General features: G+C 35.4%; 1 protein-coding gene across 1 annotated transcript in view; it reads right to left on the reverse strand.

The window, feature by feature from the left end:
- The window catches only part of Cntn3 (contactin 3), a 369,189-nt gene that overhangs the window by 272,460 nt on the left and 77,815 nt on the right, over positions 1-18,914 (reverse strand). Inside the window, exon 2 of the mRNA XM_031382768.1 lies at positions 5,961-6,095. Coding sequence (XP_031238628.1) covers positions 5,961-6,015 — 55 coding nt within the window. The 5' untranslated portion in view covers positions 6,016-6,095. The remainder of the gene's footprint in view (positions 1-5,960; positions 6,096-18,914) is intronic.

Genomic DNA, 18,914 nt, shown 5'->3' on the forward strand with positions numbered 1-18,914 from the left:
TATGTGCCTGTGTGTGTATGAATACATCTGTACTCCATTATTCAGGAGTTAACACCTAACTACTGCACTCTTAATGGGAGCCCCCATCCATTTAGCTCTTCTAATAGGATCCAATTCATGGAAAAGCATAATAAGTGTGGGGACATGTTAAAACACTTTTATGTGATGAGTACTTTAAGACAGCTTAACACTTAGGTAATAGAAATTGAATCAATTTAAATCAGCACTTTATTTCCAAGAGTTAGTGGACTAATTATAGGATACTTTTGAGAAACTAGCTATTTTAAGAGCTAAACAAAAAAAAAAATGTGGGTCTTATTTAAGTTATGTTTATTGAACTCTAATTACACTTCCAAAGCATTTTTTAAAGTTGACTTAGTCTTTTCTTATTCAGCATCAAACACAGAAAATGCCATGTGCAATTAATGGCCAATGTTAAAGGAAGAAAATGTGCCAACCATGTTTCTGCATCTTTTACTGGTGCTCACATGCATACTTGGTTGGGCTGTCAAGATACCTTTTTTCTAAATTTTTTTTCTTAAATTTTTAATTGTAACTATGTATAGGGAATATATATTACATGAATGCAGATGTACTTTGGATAATGTTCAGATTCCAGTATATCTTCTCTTTAAAACTGGGATCCAATAAGGTTTTTTATTTTATTTTTTAAATATTTATTATTTCATTTTGGTGGAGACACTTTTAAAAGACTTTTCTTAGAGCTTTTGAAAACACAATGTATGTAACCTATAGTCATCCTGTTCTACTGGAGAGTTCCAGAACCCCTTTCTAACCATACCTAGGAACCAGTTGACCAACCTCTCCTCATCCCTTCCACTGCATATTCCACATACAAAAGAAAACTTGGTTTCCAGATTCTCCCAGCACCCTTCAGTCCCCACCTGGCATACCTCACTCTTAAACCCTGTATTTTCCAGCTCAAGGACATGGGTTTCCCCACCCCCAAAAGCTCTTTCCGATATAATGCAAATATTTTGGTTTCTTTCTTTTTGCCTCTCAGTGCATTTTTCTCTCTCCCGACCTGTGCATGCTTTCTCTGTCTCCTTCTCCTCCCCTTTGTCTCCCTCCATATGGTGACTTCCCTGGTCTCACTCCTTGGGACCAGTGAACCCACCCATGAGTAGTGACTTCCCAATAAACCTGCCTTTATATATTCTAATTCACCTTGAATTGGCTCATTTCACCAGTGGAGAATCACTTATCAACATTAAAAAAAGTAAAAAAGATTAAAGAAAAGAAACAGTTGAAAATTGCATTGAAGTTATCTATAGCCAAATAAATATCTTTAATCATTTTCTAGGTGATGACAAGCATGATGTCAGTAAAACCAATTAAAAAAGGTATTTGAGGAAGAAATTAAAGTTTATTTTACTCGCAGATGATTATATATTTAACAGTGATCACAGAAAACTAAGCAAGTTCATCATATTATGATAATATTGAACAGAATGAATGTTATTCTGGAGGTGTGTAAAGTTGTGTATCAGTAGGCATGAATAGTATTTGAAGAAACACAATCATTGGCATGAGAAAAATAGATTGTACGTTTATAGTGCATGCTGCTGTTGTGAATTTATTCTGCACATGGTTCCTGTGACTAAATACAAAATACTCAAGGAAATCTGAATTCAATTCAATCTTTGAAGATATGAGTGTTAAAATAAAGAGGTACAATGAATTTTAACAATATTTTAACTTTGACAAGATCAATATTGCTATTTCAATCTCTCATAAGTAAGAAAACTGAGCTTTAAAATTATGAACTTTCTGTTATCCTTGGGTGAATTTTATTTGCTAGTACATAAGGTCTCAGGTTACTCACATCTCATGTGTTCTTATTTACAGTGACTAGTGGGTCCCAGACTAGATAGCAAATACCAAAGTCTCACACAGGTAAGTATTATCTACATCTTGTTCTATGTGCATGAGTGTTTGCACACACACACACACACACACACACACACATATATATATACCTATATACATACAGATATATATATATATATACATACATATATACACACACACACACACACACACATATATATACATATATATACACATATGCACCATATCTGCTCCCAGTGCCTGCAGAGGCCATAAGAGGGCATTAGATCCCCTGGAGCATTAGTTACAGGTGATAATGAGCTACCACATTGGTGATGAGATCTAAGCACAGTTCCTCTCTTAGAGTAGCAAATGCTCTTAACAACTGGGCTACCTTTCTAGCCATGAGAGTTAAAAGAATAATGTTTATGCATTTAAGAAGTAGAAACATGGTTTCTTTGAGATCTTATTGATTCTTAGTCAATGAGCTTTATTCCACAAAGAAATGACTCAGGAAGTAAAGTCATTTTTTGATTTCAGAAATAAATAGAAGTCTATATAAACCACAGTGACCAGAAAAGTCATTAAACTAAAGCCAGGAAACTATTTCAGTTCTTTCATCTAGTTAAAAAAAAGTGCCATTCCCACCATATCTTGAACTCAGTTAACAAGCTTCCACTGCTTAATATCAATTGTATTAATTTTTGTAGCATTCGTTGTCTTTTACCCCTAACAATATCTCTTCCTTTTCTGGCTTTACAGAATTCCCAGAATAAAAATGTTCTTTTTTCTTGCTCTGGTCTTCCTTAATCTGTCTTCAACTTTTACAATGTTTAGTACTAAATGTCATCTTGTCTAAACATAGGAGAAAAACAAGAAGGACAGACACATGAAAAGAGTACACAAGAAAAGGCTTACTGGGAAAAGATTTAAAAAAAAAACATGAAGTACACAACATTGGTTGTACATACTGATGGTATCCTTTACTAAACACTAGTTGTTTTGTTTTGTTGTGTTTTGTTTTCTTTTGTTTTTTTGAGACATGTTTTTTTTTTGCGTAGCCCTGGCTGTCCTGGAACTCACTCTGTAGACCAGGCTGGCCTCAAACTCAAAATCCTCCTGCTGGGATTAAAGGTGTGCACCACCACTGCCTGGCATAAGTTGTTTTTATTAATATAAAAATGTATGGCATAATCCATGTTTTAATTTGGGTTTTTATTGTTGTGAAGAAACACTCTGATCATAACAACTCTTCTAAACAAAAACCTTTAATTAGAGCTAGCTTACAATTCCAAAGGTTAAGTTCATTATTAGGAAACACAGTAGCATGCTGGCAGATATGGTGGATATGGTGCTGGAGAAGGAACTGAGAGCATCCAGATCAGCAGGCAGCAAGAAGATTCCACAGTACCATTAGCTTGAGAAAAACCTGTCTCTACAGGGACACACTTCCTTCTACAATGCCACACTAGGCCAAGAAAGCCATACCTTCGAACAGTGCCACTCCCCATGGCCCTAGCACTCAACACCTGAGTCCACAGGGCCCATTCCTATTCAAACTATCAATTTCCCTCAATCATAAATCTATTTCAAAGCATATAAAGCAGCCAAATATTTATCAATAGATTATCACACTCAAAAACCAAACTTCTCGTTTTAATAATACAAAAAGAACACTAATAGACAACACAAACAATAACCCACATTCAATATTTTTTGCAATACATAAGAATCTGACAAATCACTCTCTGTAGTATAATTATGAAGACTACAAATTCTCCAACTAATATATTATACAGAGTATGTTAAACAAAATGTAATTTAATTCTTCTGTGAATATTTTACTGCTGTTAAATATCATTTCTATAAATTCAAGTTGAGATTTAACTCTCTTACAGATACTTTCACATTTAGATATAATGTACATTGCTTTTTCTATAAACTGCTATAAATGTGTAAAAGATGCAGAGACGAAAATGTAGACACATGCACAATGCGATTTCCCTGTGCACTAGAGGAACATTTTAAACTTTAGAAAAACAGTCCCATTTTCCTTAACTATACAGCACTGTTATTTTCTCAGGATATATACATATATATAATATATGTATATACATATACATATATATATATTTTTTTTTAACCACTTCTGAGATTTCAAGTTGGCTTCTACAAAAGTTACCACCCTGAAAGATATGTCTGCTGACACAGGCTGTCATTTTGATCTTTCTACAAAAACAAGAATATGGAAAACTATGTAAAGTAATTAAAGACAGAAAAAATATTTTACTTTGTATGTCTGTATTGATCTTTCTCCAAAGCCCATTTAACAAACCTGAAATTTGAATATAATTACCACCTTTTTCTTCAGTACTAGAATCTGTTTTAGGAATATAATTAAGAAGCTTAATAAAAACTTATAAAAACTGCAGTGTGGTATACTTCATTTATAAAGTTTAAACCTCTAATCTAATATTGATCATGAACTTTTATATTTTATCATGTAAATATATGAAAAAATTTGAATTTTAGTACAAGAGCCCAGATGTCTACTCTTATATAGATGTACATAAATCCTGTGTGTTTTTATTGAACATTCCAATCGGCCTCATTCATTGGAAATGCAAACATACTACACTTTTATGAAGCCCAGGTTCATAAAGAAAAGGTTCATCTAAGCCCTAGAATATGAGTGCTGATTTATTTTTATGATGAGATGTGATTTTTATAATAGCCTATTTTCAAATGGGTTAGAGAATGTAAATGAACAAAAGAGTAAAGGGGGGAAATATTACACACAGACAAACCAAACATGGCTAAATGGTAAATAGTCAAATTAATGGATCACATGCTCCTATTTATCATATTCATATATGTATTATCCTTCTAATCAAAACAGAAAGAAAACAAAATAGAAAACCATAGTGCTAATGTTCTATTATATATTATATTTCATTTAAAAATAATTTTCTTAACCACTCCGCAAACAAGTGCCAGTAAAATGAACATGATAAAGTATCAAAAGAATTAAAAAATATATTTTGAGGGTATAAATATGAAATATTTTTCTTTTGTCTACCATTTTATGAAAAAAACCCAAATCTGCAACAGAATGTCCCAAATGTACATTATGAGAAAAATTTCAGAGAAAATTTCATCATATTTTAAACAGTGTATTTCTTCTCAGATGACTCCATTTCTAGACATCTAACCAGAGGTTACAATGGCATGCTGAGAGCAGGAGAGGTAGCTCTCTCTAGGACTAAGTCCCTAATTGGCTATCCAATACTAAGTGGTCAGTCCTCAAATCAGATATGTATAAGAAACAGCACTAAATGAACTTGGAGGTAGTATTTTTGGTTATATATATGTATATGTATATATATATATGTACATATTAATACATATGCATAAGTATATTAATATTATATATAATATTTGAAGAAAGGGAGGATATAGAATTGAGAGGAGATATACTAGGTAACATGGAGGACTTAGAAGGAATGACGAGAGGAATGATATAATTATATTTCAGTTATAATTTTATTATATACTTAATTATAATTAAATTTCTTTATAAAATATGTATAATTTCATAATTTCATTCATTTCCCTTGGTAACCCTTCTCTTGGACTGATAAGCATGTAATATATGCTAATAAATATATAAATACAAAATAAAATAAAAATGTGAATTTCTCAAATTAAGTTGTCACACTAGGAACACTTATTAAATTCAATATAATTTTAATATCAGGTGTTCTTACAGTTTCTATGGAAATATATTGACTTATAAAAATTAGATAGCAGAATCATGAGAGTCCAATTATGAGAATTAAAAATGGCAATCTTCTTTCTGAGAAAAACGATCTGTCTGTCTTTGACCCTGGTGTAATTTTACCTTAACCTTTAGAAAGGATTTGAGAATAATCAGGCATAGATGCGCATGCCTGTAATCCAAGTATGGGAGAGGAATGCAGGATGATCAGGATCAAAACAGTGAATTTGCTGTCCATCTAGGCTACATAAAACCCTGTCTTAAAAACAAAAGCAAAGTATTTAAGCACATGACTCAAGAATAGTTCATATACAATATAACTTATTGTTACCTGCCAGGCAGCCAATGAATGAAAGCAGGATCAACTGTTTCCATGACAACATCATCTTTAATTGGCAAAAGCAAGAGTAACTCTTGTCTAGTCTCTGATGAATAGAATGCTTTGTCTTCAGGTAAATCCTTTAATCTGTAAAATATATGTAAAAAGAACTTAGACTTTTAAAAACCAGTTCTTTTCAAGAAAGATTTTCTTCTTTCCTTTAAACTCTGTATCATTCACAGAAATTCATATCCTCAGATAGAACAAATCTTTTTTGTTGTTGTTATTGAAAACAGAAAATAGTTGAAATGGAGACACTTAAACACTGTATGCAACTGATGGGAAGATGCAAGCAGCTTATATAATTTAAAAAATTCAGCAGTGCTAAAATATTAACTATTAACACATTAAATTTTAAAACTTTTGCTAGATAATTGCAACAACTAAAATATTAATCTGAATTCAAATTTCTCTCAGTTTATCTACTGGTAATATTTTTGTAAAACTAAAGGGGTTTTAAAAAGCAGGTATCTTGAAGCAAAGATTATCTAAATATCTGAATCCATGACCAGATATACAAGTAAATACAAATTATTGACAATGCCTATTTTAAATAATGTTTTTGTTGCCTGAGACAAGTCAGAAATGCCTCCATTACATATATGTATACATGTTCCTTTGTACAACATTCCTGTGTACAGTGGCCCTCAACAATTGATTCCTGAGGTATATTACACCTAACCAGAGATTGTGCTCCAAACTATAAATGTCTAGGCTTGCAGTGTGTACTTAATGCATTAAACTAGTCCTTCCTATATGTCCACTGATAGGTCTTCCTATAGTAAGTGTTTTGGGGTGAGAAGTTAGAGATGTAACAGGAATTATGACCACTAATCTTCCTTATAGCTGGGAATCTTGGTCAAGTAGAAATGTAACTGAGAACAACTCTTCTCAGGACTACGTTCGAAAACTAGACAGTCATGTGACCTTGAATCATTCTCATTCCGTACCCAGTATTGTTAATTACAGATGTCTTTGTTTGAAATTTCTCCTGATACAAACATTGAACAATGAATTTAAGAGTAAGTACTTTACTTGAAAGACAAAAGAGGAAATCATTCAGGTATAATGCAGAAAATCAAGAGCAAAGGGCATAGTAGGGAACTTCCTACTGCACTATGAGCAACTGAAGTGTATGCCTCTGAAGAAACCACGAGGTTCAGCCTAAGATAGATGGACATATATGTCTGGGAAACATCTAAGAAAATTCACCTACTAAAGGACAAAGGTATGAAAGTTCTTATATATGTATTTTCACTGTGGTCACATGAGAATGGCTCTGATGATGGTTAGTAATTTGGTACTTTTTACCTCTTAAAGGTACAGTCTATTCATATCACTGTAGAGAATGCTCAGAAAACTAAATCAAAATCTATGGGGATAGGGCTTTTTGGAGGGAAAACCAGGAAAAGGGATAACATTTGAAATATAAATGAAGAAAATATCTAATTAAAGAACAAAGAGACCTACCATACAACACAGCTATACCACTCATAAACTATAAGCACCTAAATACCCTACTACACTAACACTTTCTCAGCCATGTTCATTGCCTCTCTCTTCACAATACTAGGAAACAGAAATAATCTAAATATCCTTCTACCAATGGGTAATGAATGTGGTAGATATACACAGTGGAATTCTATTCAACTGTAAAGAAAAATAAAATTAAGAAATGTGTAGGTAAATGTATAGAACTATAAGATATTATTCTGAGTGAGATAACCCAGACCAAGAAAGACAAATACTACATATACTCTCCTACTTGATGGTCCTAGCTCCAATTCTTTAGGAGTAAGTATATAGCCTCAAGGAGCCACAGAAACTAGGAAAGTCACTGAGGACTTTGGTGCAGCATGGAGCTGTAGAGAAAGAAATAGTAGGACAGAAGTGCTACTCTTTGAGAGAAGGGTAAAACTACAAGTGGGACTTTATCTTCCAAGAGGGAAGAAAAGGAAACATTGAGAAAGAAAGAGGGACAAGGTCTAAAGAAAGACAAAAACCATGGAAACAGCTATAGGGAAATATTTTCTTCTATGTTTATTTAAAAACACATAAAAATATAAGTGTATATATACACATACTGTTGGAATGAAGTTAAGATCCCATTGCTGCAGACACTATATGCTTAGGAAACAGCACTCCAGGGAAACAACTGGGAGCTGACCTGAACATCTTCACCTGAGAACTGCCTTTTATATATAGGAAGTATCTATCTAACTTGCCAAGGGAAACAAGCAAACTGTAGTCCTACTGTGCTAATTTTCATAAAAATGTACTCTGTGGTAAATATTTGACCACTTTGTCCTCAGTTGGTACATGAGTTTGGAAAAGAATAGGAGGTTCAACCTTGTCAGTAGCATGACGTAGGGCAGGCTTTGTGCTTTTTCTGCCTCCTGATTGATGAATGTGAGCTCTCAGCTGATGCTCTCATCTGTTTGCCCATTGTGTGCCATTATGGACTCTAACCCTATGAAACCATAACCAAATTAAATATTTTCTTTCATGGAGTATCATCACAGCAATAAAGAAGTAAGACACCTACCCAGATGTAAAGCTGGTGAATCACAACAATGACTGACCTAGCAAGATACCCATAAGGATGCAACAGTAACACTTATATCCTAAATGTAACAACTGCTGTCTGTTTCTACTTTGATTCTACTAAGTAGCAGAGAGTGTACTCTTGGTACTGAAAATCTAGTCAACTACACATTGCTAGAGAGGTTATAAACCCAGCAAAAAGAACCTTCTAAAGCCATTTTCTTAAACCAATATAATTTCTAAATTGTCATTATACCAACAGATAAGGGTAGCTCTTATTCTTCAACAAGGAAGCTACTTTGCAAAAGAGAGAGATTATTACAGAGATTCCAAACTGTTGAAAATTCAGAGAAGTTAATGTGGGGTGCCCAACAACTACTAATACATCTTCCCAAGGCTTAGGGAAAACATCACAGAAGCAGGGCAGTACAAAAAGATTTTAAGAGTCAGAAAATCAGGGAATGGACTCCTAGCTAGTGTCTTCTATATGTGACAAGGAAGCTACATCCATGAAATCTCTAAAGTAAGATTGCCTGGATATGATCAGAATAATGGCTATTAGTGGTTTGTCTTGTGGACCATGGATTCAGACACTGATTAAGGTGTCCCAAGGTCTAATTACACTTCAGACACAGCAATTGTCATGATTATTGAAGAATTTCTTATATCGATATGGTATAAAGAATATTCTCTAAATATTTCTAATTGGTAAATAAAAGACTTAATAGCCAATGAGTGGGCAGAGAGGAATGAAAGAGTGGATGGACTTCTGGCCCCAGACAGGAAAGGGGAGGTTTTCATGAGGAAGGTGAAGGTCCAGGCGAAAAGGGGCCATGAGGTGGATGAAGAATAAGATGGCCACCATGAGTTTGGGCCTCAGAAATTGCCAAGGGAATTCTCTGTAAGGACAGACAGCCTCAGCAGAGCAAGCCAAGGAAACATTAAATACATTAAATGTATTTATCTCAGGGTGTATGTCTGGAACATAGCTAAGACAGCATAGAAAGATAGGAATATCTGCTCAGTTATTGTGCTTAAAGCTTATTGAACAAATCAATAGGTCTCCATCTCAATTAGTGGGGAGCTAGCCAGGTTAGAAAAACTTATCAGTTTTAAATTTCATCTATAGATAGTTGATATTTCATAGTCACATCCCTAGATGAGAAACTGCAGTTGGTCAATGGATACTGTGAAAATGATAGGTTTTCTCCACCTAGAACAAAACTACACACAGGTAGTCCAGTCCAAAAGCTTATCCCTGGATGTGTGTGCATGTGAGCAAAGCAAATGGCTTTAGAACTTTACATATACCTGTGTGTTTTATAGATACATACATGCAGTAATGACGATGAAAAAGAGATTCAGAATTTGGCAGATTTACAGGAGGAGCTGAAGAGAACCCAAGAGCTCAGAATACCCACATTACAATTCACACACCATATGAAGCTTAATAAAGAGAAAGAGCAAAGTGTGGGTGCTTCAATCCTACCTAGAAAGGGGAACAAAATAATCAGGGGAGGTAAAGGGAGGGACGGACCTGGGAAGGGAAGGGAAAAAAAGAGGGGCAGGATCAGGTATTGGAAGAGACAGGAGGGAAATCCAGAGGTCCAGGAGAATAAATAGAAATATGTAGCAGTGGAGGATGGGGAATCACTAGAAAGTCCCAGACACCAGGGAAACAAGAGGCTGCCAGGACCCAGCAGGGATAACATTAGCCGAAATACCCAACAAAACAGGGATAAAACTTGAGACAACCTCCAGTAGGTAGACATGACACCCAGTTGAGGGAAGGGACCAACCACCCATCTCAAAAAAAATTTAAAGTGAAATTGTTCCTGTCTAAAGGACACACAGGGCCAAAAAATGGAGCAGAGACTATCGAAAAGGCCATCCAGAGATTTTCCTAACTTGGGATCCATCCCACCCAGCAGATACCAAACACCGACACTATTCTATTGCTGATACCAAGAAGTGTTCACAGACAGGAGCCTAGTATATCTGTCCTATGAGAGGCTCCACTAGCACCTAAGACAAATGCAGATATGGCCAACCATTGGACTCATCTCAGGGACCCCAGTAGAAGAGTTAGGGGAAGTAGGGAAGGAGCTGAACCAAATTGCAACCCCATAGGAAGAACAACAATATCAACTAACCAGACCACTTAGAGCTCCCAGGGACTAAACCAACAACCAAAGAATATACATGAATTGGTGCATGGCTCGTACTACCTATGCAGAAGAGGATTGCCTTATCTAGCATCAATGGGATGGGAGGACCTTAGTCCTGTGAAGGCCTGTTGCCCTAGTGTAGGGGGATGCTGTAGAGCTGAGGCAAGAGTTAGTGATCCTTGGGGGAGCACCCTCTTAAAGGCAAAGGGGAGAGAAATGGGATGGAAGTTCCCAGAAAGGAGACTAGGAAGTGGGACAATTTTGAAATGTAAATAATAAAGTGATCAATTAATAAAACAAAAAAGCAATAATAATGACGATATAGTGCTCATATATGAGGTTCTCAAAAACAATTACTAATAAGAGAATAAAGCCCTTTGAAAAGTCAGTGAAATTCTAACATTGTGGTATGATTAAATTTTCAACAAACACTCAAATCATGAATATTATGAGTTGTATTTACCTTTGAAGATTAAAACACATTTTTCTTCAATATGGAAATTTTAGTGTTATTCACAAATTCATAGAAATTACAACTATACATTAAGCAAACTATAAGACTTATGAGAAAAGATGGGTTAATACCTATATTCTATTTTCATATAATTCTGGAAGACTCTCTTTTAATTTAGTTGCTTATGTCTAATCATCATCATTAAAGTTTGCCACTGACTTTATAAATAATGAAGGCAATTAATTAGAATCACGATTTGATTTTGCAAATTGACAAGTATTGTCATGGATAAAAGAGACACATTATAGCTCATCCCAGTTTTTGAAATCACAAAGCTAAAATAAATACAAAAGAAGTTACTGAGGCAAGACAAGCACACAAAAAAAATGTCATCTGCTACAATAAGAATAGTCTACTTCACACAGGAATCTTTTAAAACAAAAGAAAAGACAAAACAAAACCAGATATCCTTTAGAATTTTGGTAACAGAAATTTGCACTGGGGGAATAAAGCTAATATATTTACAGCGCATGCTCCATAGCAGACTTTAAATAGCCCCCAGATTTAATACATATTGACAAATGTAATTGTTAATGTCAGCTGAACTAAAAAAATTCTAGACCTTGGACTCAAAACAAAAATGCTCTAAATAGTTGTTCCTGGTTGAGCTAAAAGAAGAAAGAGACATTTGTGGCTTTTGTCATCCACTTTACAAAATTGCTACTAAGACTGTGAATCATGAAATATTGATACATATTATTTCAAATGTATACAGACAATTTTAATGTTGTCTTGGAAAATGCTCAGAGTTCAGCCTTTTGGGGTATGAAAACAGTGAGACTTATTTTCCACTAGAGTAACAAATACTTCACATCTTCAAATAGAAATAATCAACACCAAAAGGAATTATGTAACATCACCAACAAATGTTACCTTCACACTCCCTCACACTCACAGATAGCCACCTTCAACTTTCCAGACTCAAGCACCATCAAAATGCTTCTGCAACCTTCTCTCTCCTTCCCTCTGCCCTCCTTTCATCTTTCAGCACACAAACAACACACACTGTATAATATCCACATACATGCACACAGGCACACACACACACACACACACACACACACACACACAAACCTTTGAGAAAGTTCAAGACATTTAATACAGTAAAATATTTAGCCATTATTGATTTTTAAAAGACTGATTCCTATGAGAACTAGTTGCTCTGTGAATGCCTTAGAGTGTATATCAGTACCCTTTCCTGTAAATTTACCACAGAATCACAGGCCCAAGTACTAATGGCCTCACATTTTTTTCATGAAATAAATAATAAAACAACAATAAAAGTCCAGCCAGTTTAGAAACAAAGCATCCTGAATATATTTTGATTTCATTCATCATCATTATTTTAATCATCATCCTCATCAGCAGCAGCAGCATACTTTCATTTTTTCATTGATAATATGCACATCATCCAGAAATACAATGTAGCCCTTCTCCATACTAACTCTGACTCCCCACTGCTGGAAACAAGAGGGTTGGTAAGATGACCAGTACAAAAGCGCTGGACTACAAGTCTTAGATCCCTCACAGCTTCCCTTATGATCATTGCAATTTGAAACCTAGAATGTGCCCATTTTGATGTGACATTTGACACCAGTAGTTCTGTATTTACAGAAACACAGATGGAACTAAGGCAAATGCCAATGGAAGTCACCTCATGCTCTGGAGGACATCTATGTCAACTCAGCTTCCCTCCTTTGACACTTTGTCAGTCTAAACACTGGTGGTAGTTATTTTGAAAGTATGAAATCTGTCATGAACTAGATTTCAGTCTTCAAAAATTGTGAACTACAACTTTTTTACACTGGCATTCCCATTTCAGCATCAGCCAAATATACATACATTCCTACAAATAGAGCAGTAGTTCTCAACCTTCCTAAGGCAGTTTAACCCTTGGATGCAGTTCTTCACGGTGTGATGACCCCCAATCATAAATTACTTCTCCTGCCACTTCATAACTTAAATTTTGCTACTGTTATAAATCATAAAGTAAATATCTAATATGCAGGATATTTGATGTGTGATCACTGTGAAAGGGTCATTCAACCCAACAAAGGGGTTGCAAACCAAAGGTTGAGAACCATTGTAGGAAACAAAATGAACCTCAGCCAACTGTTTCTAGAATTTTTTATTTTTGTTACTAATATCAGTATTTATTTTTCTGGATTCATTGATTTCTTTAATTATCTTTAATCTATTTTTTTAATTTTATTTTTTTGGATATTTTATTTACATTTCAAATGTTATCCCCTTTCCAAGTTTTTCCTCCACAAACCCACTATCCCATCCTCCCTTCTCCTGCTTCTATTAGGGTGCTCCCCCACCCATGCCTCACAACTCTAGCATTCACAGGACTGAGGGCTTCCCCTCCCATCTTTAATCTATTTTTACAGTCCAGTCAGTATCCACCTCACTATTTGCCCTCCAGCAGTTCCTTGTCCGATTTCACCTCTCTGTCTCCAAGAGGATGTCCCCATCTCCCACCCTGCCAGACCTTCACACTCTAACCTTCCATAGACTTGATGTTCCAGAATTCTTTAAACTGAAATAATTTGTTATACAGACATTATATGTGTGTGTGTGTGTGTGTGTGTGTGTGTATTTTTGGTAAACTTCTGCATATTCAAAATTTTATTTCCTTTTTCATTTAAAAATTAATATGAACTAAGAAAGGAAAATAAAATAAAATTGTAGTAAATCAGAATTAAGTCATTTATTCAAAGAAAATTTTATTTTAAAAATAGGAATATTCCTGAAAAGTCTAGCAACAGTGAAGTTATTGAATAGTTTAAACATTTGATAAGGCACGTCATTGCTGGTATCCTGGTAATTTTTCCTTTTCATTGTCTAGTAATGTATGTATACACACACACACACACACACACACACACACACACACACACTAGCATATATCACTCTGCATATACTCTGATGAGTTTATAAATTATAAACACAAAAATATTGTCTGGAAACTCTGAAGTGTCTTGCATTTATTTCACAGCCTTTTCCACTTTGTTTTCAATTTAGCATCCTCTGCCCTGGCAAAATCAATATCAATGATACAACGTCAGGAAGAAAATTACAGACTATGTTTTTCAATGGGTTCCACTAGTTTCATTCAAGTACAGGTTGAAGGAGGAGACACAGCTATTGAATCATGCCAGCCCATGATCTGTTTCAAACTATGACCTGAGAAGACAGTGCCTCCTCTATCCACTTGACAGTTTTTCTTCAATGTTCCCGCTTTGCTTCAACTCAGTTGGCCTTTTCCAGGGCATGGTGACAGGACCACAGGCACAACTTATATTTGACATGTTACCATGACCCTAACTACATATTTCAGGAAAAAAGGTTTTTTTTTTTTCAGCAAATTTAAGTTTCAATAAATAGTTAAAATTTCCAAAATGAACCTCCATCCTCCAAAAACAACACTAATTTGTCTCCAAGAGAGCCAAACATAAGAGACTCTTGAGAATTTTTAGAAAAGGACCAATTTTTCTTGTAGAGAACATTGGTACAAATAGGTGTTTAAGGATTATGAAATTCAATGATGGAAGAAAGATAAAATGATAAATTTCATATTATGTTCTTTATATTCATTTTCCAAATAAACAGTAGTGGGATGTACCTGCAAATTTCCATAAATATATGTGTTGCCTGTGCAGACTTGATGAAGTCCTGAGTGAATGTATTTTGTTGATGTGATCATGGCCATATTAAAAATTCCAATGCTTCAGACCTGTAGAAATGGCAAGCCCTTCACCTAGTCAAGTACCAATGTTGACAGTGTGTACAGAAAGTACCAACGACAGCTTTCTCTTCCCAGATAACTATAGCTCAAAACCTCTACAAAGACCCCCTATCTACATTAGCTAATGTGCCTCCTTCCTCAGCTGTATATAAATCACCATTAGATTGCACAGCTCACCCAATCTCCATTATCCTGTAGTTGGGTCTGATTTCCAGTTGCCCAAATCAAGTTCATCTCAGATTAGTTCAAGTCATGACCTTTTGCTTTCTTCTTTCTTATTCAATGAGGATGTGCTCCAGGCTTCATTCAATAATGACGGGGAATAATATACCTTTCCTACATTTGCACAATACTTTCTGATGCCTAGTTCTTACTTGGAATATAAAAAGAAAACTTGATCAAGTAATGTGATAGAAATGGTTTTCTCTAAAGGCAGTTTTCACAGTGCCAGGAAGGAATTGGGAAGTAATGTAATGACCATTAGCTTCTGTGGAGGTTTTATTTGCCAGGAATGGTTCTAATTGCTCTCATTGGACTAATCCACTTCATCCTCATGACAGCCTGTAGGGCTTATTCAGTTGTTGTCTTCATTTTTCAGAACAAGAAACAGGAAAATGGTTGGTTTAATAAACTTGTCCAAGAGAGACAGAAATCAAAGATGCTCCAAAATTATAACAATCCTTTCTGATAGTAGGTGTCAAATGGAGAACTCAAACAGCAAGATCATTACAAAATATTGGAGTATAATCTGATTCTTTTGTATACTTGTTTACTATGTGAACTGGTACAACTGGTCATTGGAAGTAGTCATATTAGTATCATTGTATTAGATTTTAGTTCTGTGCCAGAGAGTTAGACTCTTTATGTAAATGACTTGGCAACTTAATTTTAAGCACTGAACAACAACCTATCATCTCTATGTTAGCAATGACTTTCAAACATACATACATCCATATTTCAGATTCAATCAAAACATCTCAATGAAGTACCAAGTCAAAAACATAAGTAGGAATATTGTTAAATATATTATAATTATGTGTGGGAAGAAAATGTATTCATTTAAATATACATAAAATATTCCCAGAAGTAGCCAGGCAGTGGTGGCACACGCCTTTAATCCCAGCACTTGGGAGGCACAGGCAGGCAGATTTCTGAGTTTGAGGCCAGCCTGGTCTACAGAGTGAGTTCCAGGACAGCCAAGGCTAAACAGAGAAACCCTGTCTCAAAAAAACAAAACAAAACAAAAAATTCCCAGAAGTATTTGTGGAGAAAAATTTCCCTAGGGTAAAAATATGCTTAGGAAATTGACTATTTTGATGTTTTTATTGAAAATATGTCTATTAGATAAAAATTATCAGAAGTAAACTGATTGAAGCTGGGACAAAGAGAGAGATAACAAGAAGGATATGATAGAAAGAACTGAAAACAGTATAGCAAACCAAACTTCCCTCAGTTTATATTCCACAGTTTGTGTTCCTCTAGTGTACCATTTTAGAGAAGAAATGTAGAGAGAACCTCCTCTTCTGTATGGAAGCATCCTTTGTCAGTAAAATGCTATAGGTCTATTGGCATAAGCAAAAAACAGGACAATGGGAGTGCCAGTACAGAGAGAGGAGGTATAGGAATAGTGTCAGGGGCAAAAAGATTCACTCCAGACACAGAAGAAGATGGTTCATATGAAACTGAGGATTAGATAACCAGCCAAGTGGCATGACTTAGAATAAAATAAAGGGTAATTAAGATCTAAGCTAGTTGGCAAAGAGAGCCGGAGTTATTGGCCTAAGCATTTGTTGATATAAAAAGAAGTCTCCAAATTGTTATTATGGGGGAACTTAACCACAGGTGGGAAAACATGATGACAAAACTACAAAATGTTTATGAGATGGAGGGAGAGCACAGACGTACTTGGATCAGTGGCCTCTGAGATCATTCTTAAAGGAGGGCTGTAAGATATAAGAAAGAAAATAAGGACACAGACTTAAGATGGTGGCAAAACTTATACAGAAGGCAATTCATGGCAGGAAAAAAAAAACAAAACAAAAAAACCCCCAAAAAACAAAAAACAAAAAACAAAACAAACAAACAAACAAACAAACAAAACCCAGCTGATGTAAAGACCAGAACACAGAGGGTGAATATGAGACCTAGTAAAGTCTAGAGTATAAGAAGTGAACAGATGTACAAGGAGATAAGAATGGATCAATTTGCCTTCTTCTGCATGCTAACTGCTAGTTGATCCAGTACCATTTGTTTAAAATGCTGCCTTTTTTCCACTGTATGGTTTTAGCTCCTTTGTCAAAGATTAAGTGACCATAGGTGCATGGTTTCATTTCTGGGTCTTCAATTCTATTCCATTGATCATCCTGCCCATCACTGTACCAATACCATGCAGCTTTTATCACAATTGCTTTTGTAGTACAGCTTAAGGACCGTGATGGTGATTCCATCAGAGGTTCCTTTATTGTTGAGAATAGTTTTGGCTATCCTGGTTTTTTTTTTTTAATTCCAGATGAATTTGCACATTGCTCTTTCTAAGTCTATGAAGAATTGAGTTGGAATTTTGATGGGGATTGCATTGAATGTGTAGATTGCTTTCAGCAAGATGGCCATTTTTACTATATTAATCTTGCCAGTCCACGAGCACGGGAGATCTTTCTATCTTCTGAGATCTTCTTCAATTTCCTTCTTCAGAGTCTTGAAGTTTTGTCAATCAGATCTTTTACTTGCTTAGTTAGAGTCACACCAAGGTATGTTATAGTATTTGTGACTATTGTGAAGGGTATTGTTTCCCTAATTTCTTTCTCAGCCTGTTTACCCTTTGTGTAGAGGAAGGCCACTGATTTGCTTGAGTTAATTTTATATCCAGTTACTTTGCTTAAGTTGTTTCTCAGGTTTAGGAGCTCTCTGGTGGAATTTTTGGGGTCACTTAAGTATAATATCATATCATCAGCAAAGAGTGATAATTTGACTTCTTCCTTTCCAATTCGTATTCCTTTGATCTCCTTTTGCTGTCTAATTACTCTGGCTAGGACTTCAAGTACAATATTGAATAGGTAGGGAGAGAGTGGGCAGCCTTGACTAGTCCCTGATTTTAGTGGGATTGCTTCAAGTTTCTCTTCAGTTAAGCTCAAGTCCAAGTGGATCAAGGACCTCCACATAAAATCAGATACACTCAAACTAGTAGAAAAGAAATTGGGGAAGAGGCTCAAGCACATAGGCACAGGGGAAATTTTCCTGAAGAGAACACCAATAGCTTATGCTCTAAGGTCAAGAATCGACAAATGGGACTTCATAAAATTGCAAAGCTTTTGTAAGGCAAAAGACACTGTCAATAGGACAAAATGGCAACCAACAAACTGGGAAAAGATCTTTACCAATCCTATATCTGATAGAGGGCTAATATCCAATATATACAAAGAACTCAAGAAGTTAGACTCCAGAGAAACAAATAACCTGATTAAAAAATGGGGTACAGAGCTAAACTAAGAATTCTCAACTGGGGAATACTGAATGGCTAAGAACTAAAGAAATGTTCAACATCTTTAGCCATCAGGGAAATGCAAATTAAAACAACCCTGAGATTCCACCTCAGAGACCAGTCAGAATAGCTAAGATAAAAAACTCAGGTGACACCAGATGCTGGCTAGGTTGTGAAGAAAGTGGAACACTCTTTCATTGCTGGTGGAATTGCAAGCTAGTACAACTACTCTGGAAATCAGTTTGGCAGTTCCTCAGGAAACTGGACATAGTACAATCAGAGGACCCACCCATTCCTCTCCTGGGCATATGCCCAGAAGATGCTCCAACATGTCATAAGGACACATGCTCCACTATGTTCATAGCAGCCTTATTTGTAATAGTCAGAAACTGGAAACAACCCAGATGTCCCTCAACAGAGGAACGGATACAGAAAATGTGGTACATCTACA

This window comes from Mastomys coucha, unplaced genomic scaffold, assembly GCF_008632895.1.
Source record: "Mastomys coucha isolate ucsf_1 unplaced genomic scaffold, UCSF_Mcou_1 pScaffold20, whole genome shotgun sequence".
In the NCBI taxonomy this organism is placed as follows: Eukaryota; Metazoa; Chordata; class Mammalia; order Rodentia; family Muridae; genus Mastomys; species Mastomys coucha.